General features: G+C 42.5%; 1 protein-coding gene across 4 annotated transcripts in view; it reads right to left on the minus strand.

The window, feature by feature from the left end:
• RAB3C (RAB3C, member RAS oncogene family) overlaps positions 1-642 on the minus strand; it is a 129696-nt gene extending 129054 nt beyond the window's left edge. For all 4 annotated transcript variants that reach the window (XR_003989178.1, XR_003989176.1, XR_003989177.1 and 1 more), the window contains exon 1: positions 391-642. Coding sequence is in view for 1 of the 4 variants with exons in the window: in XM_030470200.1 (XP_030326060.1) it covers positions 391-414 (24 nt within the window). In the remaining 3 variants the exon portion in view is untranslated. The remainder of the gene's footprint in view (positions 1-390) is intronic.
• Positions 643-9002: the final 8360 nt, after the last annotated feature.

Below are 9002 nucleotides of genomic sequence, written 5' to 3' on the forward strand. Positions count from 1 at the left end.
GTGGAGATACCGTGCAACTTCCTGTGCATCCAGGTAGGACCTCATCCCCTAACACGGTACACCCGTTCACTCTCAGGGGACAGTGCTCAACGGGCAGTGCCTGCAAAACACTGTTCAGGTTGCCCGAACGCGACTGAAACCCACCCGCGGCCAGGGCGGTGGGCTGGCGGCAGGGACACGACTCCCCCGGCTCCCCTCACACAAGGGGCGTCCTCATCCTCCTCCTCCTCACACCCCCCGGCCACCTGCGGGAGAGCCCGGCCCGGCGGCCCTGCCATGCCGCTGCAGGTCGGAGGGGCTCCTGCCCCGTCCCGCGGGCGCCCGGCTCTCGGCCGCGCTGCGCCTGCCGCCCCCCCTCGCCGCTCACTCGGCCTCGGCCCTTGGACCGACCTGCATGGGCGCTTCGTGCCTCATGGCCGGGCGCGGCCCGCCGCTCGCTCTGCCGCCGCTCGCTCGCGCACGCCGACAGCCACCTCCGCCGCCAGCCCGGGCTCTGCTGAAACCCCGCGTCGCGATCAGCACCGGAGCTATCCCCGCTCCTCCCCGGCACCGCCCCTCCCTCCCGCCCACCCCGGGGAGCTGTAGTCCCCCTGTCCCGTTCCCCCGTGCCCGCCGCCGCCGGGGCGGGGAGGAAGGACTACAACTCCCGGCGTACCCCGCGTCCCGCCGCCAAGGAGGAGGGCACAGGGGGGCGGTGGCGGGGCGAGAGTAGCGCTTCGCGAACTCGTGTTGGGGCCACGGCGGGCGGTGGCGGGAGGAAAGGCCGGGCGGCCCGGGGCGCGGTGGCGGGTCGGGAGGCGCGGCAAGCAGAGACGAAGCTAGCGGAGCCGGCGGGGTTCCGCCCGAGTGCCGGCAGCCGGGCTGGGGGAGCGAGAGCGGCGGCGGGCACGGCAGGCGGTGTGGGCTGCGGGGAGTTGCTCAGCGGAGCGGGGCAGACAGCCGCTGCTCCCGTGCCGCGGCCTGCACCGCGCCTCTCGCGGGGGGCGGCCGGGAAGCGTCGATGCTTCGCGGCCAAGTCTCGACCGTGTGTTCCTGGACCCGGAACGGGGCCCGTGTCGCTCCGCCCCGCCGGCAGGGTGCGCCCGGGGGTGTAGTCCTCCGCTCTCGCGGGCTCAGACCCTGTCCCCCCACAGCCGGCCCTGGGGCTGAGCCCCTTTGGCATGGTGACTGCTGGTTAATGCCCTTCCCGTGGTGCAATAACAGCCCCTACCCACGCCAAGACTTATCGTGGTCATATCTGCTTGTTCCTGCTTTCTCTCCTCATCTGCTTTTTTCTCCAGCTTTTGGCAAACGGCAGCAGGGAGGCAACAGGTTGTGCTGCGCTGCTGTTCAATGGCAGCCCAACGTGGACATGGTGTCATTGCTTCTGGGCAGTGGCACTCAATTTTGATGGCAATACTGAGGTCATCATGAGGGAATGACAGCAAAGCAGCCAAAAAGCACAGCTTCTGCATGGTTTTTATTGCCCAAGAAGGTGTTTTAAACATCTTTGTTTGCATAATGCCATCTTTTCCATAACCCCAATGCTCTCATGCAGAGTCCATACTTATTTGGGGGCCCAAATCTACAGGTACATAGAATCATAGAACGTTTTGGGTTGGAAGGGACCTTAAAGATTATCTAGTTCCAACTCACCCGCCACAGGCAGGGGCAACTTCCACTAGACCAGGTTGCTCAAAGCCCCATTCAACATGGCCTTGAACACTGCCAGGGATGGAGCATACAACTGTGTTCCCCAACAATGAGGTATCCGTTGTAAACTCTCTGTATATAAGGGATACTAATGTTCCAAGAATAATGGCATTAAAGATACAAACTAAACCAGATACTTAAAGACTTCACAATGCGAAGCTGAGTTAAAGGGGACAGCAACCTGCGAAATAACTTGAAAGTGTTCCTAAGTATGATTTAGGACTCTGTTACGACAGAGTCATACATAAGTTCTTACATGAATAAGAACCAAAGGAATAATTCAGAATTTTTGAAACTTCCAATTTTTTTTGTCATATCTGGGAAGCTTCATTCATACTGGGAATGTCAATCCATAGTTCAGATGGGGATTAATCTCTAGACAAAAGGATTACTCCCTACAGCAAGGTCAACACGACTAAGTCCTGGATTTCCCACTCATACTGAAAACAAGCCAATAAACACATCAGTTTTGCAACCTACTTGTGAGTCATTCTCATACATGAATGTATCTTCATGGCCTGCATACAAACAATATGTGAAAGTCCAGGCCAGGCCCCAAAATCCCTGGGTCATCTCATGCCAAGCTGCTAAATCTGGCATCAGGAATTTAATATTTTGGTTCCAGTCAGCTAAAATTCTTCCTTTGTTCTAAATGACAGTATATATAAATAGTGTTGTATTCAGCTTTTAGATTTGGTATGTTCTCCTCTACTGAAAGGGTGAAGATGAAACATGGGTGTGAGCATGTGGCTCATGCTGGGTATGTTAGCCCAAGGGCTGAGAGCTGGATGCTGTCTGGCCAGAGAGGGAAGGGCAGGAGAAGGCAACTGCGGTGGCTGAGGCAGCAGGAAAACAGTAGCCTGCCCTGCAGGCTGCCCACTTCTACGTATGTGGTATGTGTTGTGTAAAGTAAATCACCTATGGGAGCTAGGACATAGGCAAACCATATAATAGAGACATCAATATGGATTAAAGTGTATGTCAGAAGCAATTTCATTCTAGCTCTGCAGATTTTTAATTTCTTTAGAGCTATTTAAACCTACCTCACCATAACATGAAAATAGGAATTAAGTGGAGGTTTGTTCAAAGGAATGATATATGCCATCATGAATTTTTGCAGCCGATTCTTTCTGGCATGAAACCCTGAATGTTACTCTTTCTGCTAATACAGGCATGTAGACATCATTAATTTTCTCAACATTTTAGACCATCTGTATGTGTGCATGCATGCATGAGCATGCTAAGAGTAATTTTTTTTTTATCCATGTGATTTATTCTTGCTTTTGATTTTAGACAGATACATGCAAAAAAAATCATCAATAACAACCATTTCCCTCTGAAAACATGGCACATTGTATTTGCTATCAATTGCAATTAGGGAAAACCAGAAAAATCTTCCTTTGATTTAAAATGTTGGTTTATGGGGGTTTGTTTTTAAGAAAGCATTATAAATATATTATGCAATCATGAATATATGAAACTATAGCTTTTCATGAAACAGTTCTCATTTTGGAATGTCATTTTAAATTTTAGCTGAATAGATTTTTGAAACAGTGGATTAAACTATTCAGAGAAGCTTTTTATTACATAATTTAGAGAATATATACTCTGGGTTTATTATTAAAATTTTAATTCTGCAGATTTACTGCAGATACTGTATTAGAAATTACAAGACTTAACTGATGCTGGGTTCCCAAATTTATCCCAGGACAAACGTCCTCCACATCTTTTTACTGTATTGGCATTTACATTAGCATTGAAGTCTTTAAGCAACCTCTCACCTAAAACCTCCATACAGGGAACTATCAATAGAACATAAAGCAGGATTAGTTTTTAGATTGTCATCATGTCGTTCTTTAAAGCAAGGGATCAGCTTTTTTTTTGTTTTTTTTTTTTTTTACTAAAAGTGTTAAAATTAACAACATCTTTGCATAAATAATACTTTTCTGTTTCTTTGCTTAATTTTTAGAAGACATAAAAATGCAATAAGTAATGATGAGACTTTGTGTGTTGGTGGAAGAGACCATACTAGGGGGTTTTTTAATTCCTCAGATTTTGTTTATTATTTGTCTTCTAGCAGTAACTTTGTCCTTTTTTTGCTGTCTCCTTCAGAGGCTTTTGAAGATGGTATGGGAAAGAAATTGACCAGAATTGGATACTATAATGCTAGGCACAACTACGTTTTTGTGTCTCAAGCATCTTAGCCCGGTGGCATGCTGTGACAATACTCCTGAATACTCTTGTCCACAGAGTGCTGTGTTTGTGGGGCAGGTCTTTCTGTTGATCACTAATCACTGGGTTATGATATGTTAACATTTTTGGAACATGGTGTACTTGAAGCTCTCTTCTGTACATAATTACTGTGATCTAGATATTTCACCAGGTGCTAACATACAAGGGACCCAGTTTAATACAATATCTAATTCTTTTAACCAGGAGTAGTAGAAACACTGCAGAAGTAGTCATGAACATCAGTTCAGGTTTTCGGTGACATTGATTATACTACCTCCTTTTCTTTTGCTAAGACTCAAGAGAAGTGATTTTTTTTTTTTTTTCATATCAAATGCTGGATCATGGAATGCACAGAACTAGTTAGTTTTATTTGCTAATTTGGACGAAAGACAAAAGGAGAAATTTTCATTTTCCTTAGGTGATAGCAAATAGTCATTTGAATAAAATATGTCATCACAAAAACTAACCTAGAATGAGCATGCTGCCCAGGCAATAGCTAGTACAGTTAGTCTGCCTTATTTAGATGTAGAACAGTGTGATTTTAGGACATTTTTCAATATTTGTAACACAGTTTGTTTTTTGCCCAAAACACTAATTTTACAGTACATAGAAGATAAACAACTTTCAGGGCTGCATACTAAATATAAGAAACTTGCATTAACAAATGCACCAGGAGACAGCTGCTTTGCATACAACTGAGTTGGTTTGGATGAGAGAATTCTGGAATGATGGACGCATTAACAAAGCTGTTTCTCAATTCTGTGCTAGAGGTCTATATAATAAAAATAATATAAATGCAATGTAACATTTCTTTCACAAGTTCAATGCATATATTGGGAGCAAATATTTTCTGTGCTCTCAAAACATTCGAAGTATACGCCATGCTACAAAATTAAGAAATAAATAAGATTCAGAAGTAGAAGAAGCCAAAGTTAAGAGGGAGAATAATAAGACGATGAGAATTAACTAGTGATCATTGTTCCTCACTTGGCATTTTTATATCGAAATACAAATACCTTCACATTTTGATTTAAGAAAATAAAGATTCTTACTAAGTACAAAATGCTAGCCATTTTGAAACATCTATACACCTTGACAATGTTTTTTCTCATTCTTTTTCATAATGTCGTGTTCTTTTCCATAATATCAAATAACTTTCTTTTTCCCCCTGACCTTTTAAACACAGTATTTCTTTTACTCCTGCATGCCATTTTACTCCTACATGCTGGACTTTGGGTGCAGAGAAAATTAAAAAAAGAGTGTCATGGGTCTTTCACTAAGCAATAAAGGTTGTTCACCCTGACTCAGTCTGTCATGTTTGCAAGTCTGGCCTTATGCTTGGAAAATGTAAATGTTGAGGTATGCCTTCTTTAGATTTTTTCTCATAAACAAAACAAAACAAAAAAAACCAAAACCAAACAAACAAAAAAAACCCACCAAAAAAAAATCTTTATATTTGACTAGGTAAATGGGAAATGTGGAGAGTAAGAAAATGGTGATTAAAGATCTCAGGAATATTTCTTTCAAAGGATATTTTTAAACATTATTTCATCAAGAAGGCAAAAAAAAATTAACAAAACACAGTTCTGAAATGAAACTAGAAATTCTGTTGAGAGCACTGAAACAAGACAAGATCTGTATCAAGCACAGGTCTCAGGTACACACCCACCGCAAAAAACCTGTGGAGACTTCTCATCAGCCTAGAAGACAGATAAGCTACATAGAATATTGTCATGGGGTAAACCATGGAAGTTGTTACTTTTGCAACAGATGAAGATGCTTCACTGCTGTATCAATGCTTGGTTTTGTGACCTTTCCAGATTCTGTGGGTCCTTAAAATCACAACAGATGAGACTCACACATCAGGCTGCATAACAGGACGCTGCTGATGCATGAACTGGAGATGCCACAGTGGGGAATGAGAAAGCAGTGGCTAAAGGAGCGAGTCTGATGCTCATCACATGAGGCTTGACAGGTCTGCACTACAATGAAAGACAAGTAAATGGTACCTGTCAGTGATGGGTGGGGTTTTTTTCCTTCTTCTCAGAATAGAAGATCCTGTCAGTCTCTTCCCTGTTAAACTTTGTAAACATTAAAACTGTAACACAGAACTGAAATGCAGCTTTTCATTTTGTGAGTAAGGGACCAGTGTAAATCACTACAGTTCTGCCATTGATGGAAATGAGCACTGGGGTAATCTGTCTTTGCAGTGTTGTTGCCATGGCTATGGGGTCATAGTACCAGACATGCCATTACATTTCCTACGTCCTCATGTTCTACATGCAATAGTTTCATTGGTGTTTTGAAGAGGGAAAACGTGCATTGTGTTTTTAATTTTCTGTTGCATAGCATGCTGTCTTGTCTGCAGTAAGCTCACCTGGGTCTGTGGAGATCAAACAGGCATTTTATACATCTCCCTTTGAAGGTACCTCCCTTTGCTATGTGTCCTGGCGCTGGAGAAAAAAGTTTCTTACTCTTGACTCCAGTCACCACCTAATCTGAGCACTCACACCACTGTGCATCTGCATGTCCAGTGATCTCTGCAGGCAGGGACAAACTGCTACCTGGAGCTGAAGAGATACTTTAAGTCTTCCAGCACAATTTTTGGTACAAAGTGTAACTTTAATAATCTTAAAAATGTCTGCTCAGCTGTTTTCTGAACAAGGAGTTTAAACTCAGAAACTGCCTACCATTCAAGATGAAGACCAAAGCACTGTACATTCTTCATGATGGAACAGGTTATAAAGGTTATTGAAAATACATAAATAAATCCAAGCTTGGAATTGTGCATAAATCTGTAGAGATATTTAGTAGAAATGCCTGCATCATCTATTTAAAAATTGCACCTTAATTACAGGTTAAATGTATTGCTCTTGTAATGCTTTTGCAACAGCTTCCTATTCTGGTAAAATGTCATCATCCTAAGCTTTCTGTATATCAGGTTCTTTTACTGTCCCTCCTTTTCTATACCATTAATCACAAGATCCGTCCTAGACAAGAGGAAGCTCTGATGGGAGAAAAGATCGTGCATTAGTTTCTATCAAGCATGGAAATTCTTAAACATGACCAAAAAAAAAAAAAAAAATACAGAGCTTTGTCAGAGCCATAAGACACCAAGTCACAATGCTGGATGGTCAGTGGATGGCGCTGATGACGCAGTGCTGACAACAGCTCAGATCCATCAGATGACTTAGAGAGAGGGGTTCTGGGACTGCTGCTCTCACAGGAATTTCACACAGTTCCTCTTGTGAAATCATTTGTGCACTGCCAAAACAGTTGTTAAAACAGCATAGCAGCAAATGCTGTGTAATGAATTTGGCTGTGTTGAGTTCTTCAGAATGACCAAGGGAAGCAGCTGCCATAATCAAAAGGGTTTGGTCTCTCAGACCAAGCAGGCTGATTTTTTTTTTTTTCTACTCTTGGTGTAAGGCTGGTTGGTTAAAGAAATAATCTTAATTTTTTTAATCAGATACACACACTGTCAATGAGACTCCCAGGGGTTTTGTGTTAATGCATTTTGCATCTGATTTGTATGTCTTACCTCAGTATGATATTAGCATAAAGCTTCCAATAATTAATAGAAATGACTGTCACAGATATTGCTACAGTTTGCTGATTCTTCTACAGTTCACAGGATTTTCTTTTAAAAGTTTCTGCTACAGTAACTATACACTGAAGTAAAAAAGAAGGTGGAAAGAAGAAACAGTTTCAAGTATGTAGTCAGATTGCATTTTTTCCAGCCAAATATGTAAAAATGAATGAGGAAATAAATTCAAATATATATTCACCGCTAGCTCTAATATAATTTAATTTTACTTGTTTTTTCTCATCTAATAAGCATTTCAAGATAGAAACACAGTTGCTGCTAATGATATCATGGTGATTTTATCAAGTACTTCCCATGAATACTCTGCAGCTGTGTTAGAAGAGGATGTTGTGGCAGGAAACAACCAAATAGCTATTTTTGGGTCCCTTAGCTATGCATGACTCAGGAAGAAAAAGAATCATTACTTGATTTTCTATTCTGCCTAGGTACTTAAAAACCCAATCACTAGGCCTACTCAGACATCAGTCTTGTTTCATCAGGCAGATGAAGAATAAGCCTCTGGAGGTCAAATGTGAGGATGTAATTCTGTGAGATGCTGATCCCCTGTAGATCTCATTAGCTTTCAGTTAGAAGCATCCACCTTCTCTCAGGTCTGAGAGAAATTCAAAAACAAGGAAGGAGCCCTAGCTTGGCCTTACATGTCAGATCATCTCATAAGCATCATTTGGAGTCTGTAAAAGCAGCCAGTAATTTTTTCGCCAGGGTAGAGATGTTGAGTGGTTGGTAGATTCCATATATGATTAATGACATGTTGTCTGCCTCTATTTTACTCCTTATTTCCAAGTTAAATGCTTCCACACTTCACTGTCTTCCTTGTTATATGTGCAGTACATTATAATGCAAGGGAGCTGGCAGTAGCCCCTAGCATTAGGTCATCATTATTTTCCATTAAAGGATTGCTTTTTAACTGTTTCAGAGAAATCATCACATCTTATATTCCTATCATATATTTCATCTGTTTGGAAAAAGCGTTGGGGGAGTGTGGGGTGTGTGTGTCATATGTGAGTATATCCAAATTTTGAATGTCTGTTTCCTTCTCTTGCTTTTGCTCATTGTGAAATTGTACATATCACCAAAATAATAACTGAACATGAACATCTGAACCTAAGTGCAGGCTCAGGCATAGTAATATGGTTTAGGTCATTTTGCCTGGCGATGCTAGTGGAATGCTCATTTGGCATGCAGAAGGAATTAATCAGGAAGGCAATCAGGCTGTTTGCATAGTCTGTCCCACGTGCTCTGGAACCTCCAAAATATGTAGAAAGTGAGACTATAAAGGCAGGTAGATAAAGATGGGATATGCAAGATTAATGTTTTGCAAACAAACCCAGTTCTACCATGATGACTTCTGCATAAGGTACTGAGCAAAATACTGGCAGCCGGCCAGAGAGTCCACAGTGATATTCACTACAGAAACCATTGTGTCTTTTTAAGACATTGTACAGACCTGGCCAGTTTCTGACCAGTTGAT

Source organism: Strigops habroptila, chromosome Z (genome assembly GCF_004027225.2).
Source record: "Strigops habroptila isolate Jane chromosome Z, bStrHab1.2.pri, whole genome shotgun sequence".
Lineage (NCBI taxonomy): Eukaryota > Metazoa > Chordata > Aves > Psittaciformes > Psittacidae > Strigops > Strigops habroptila.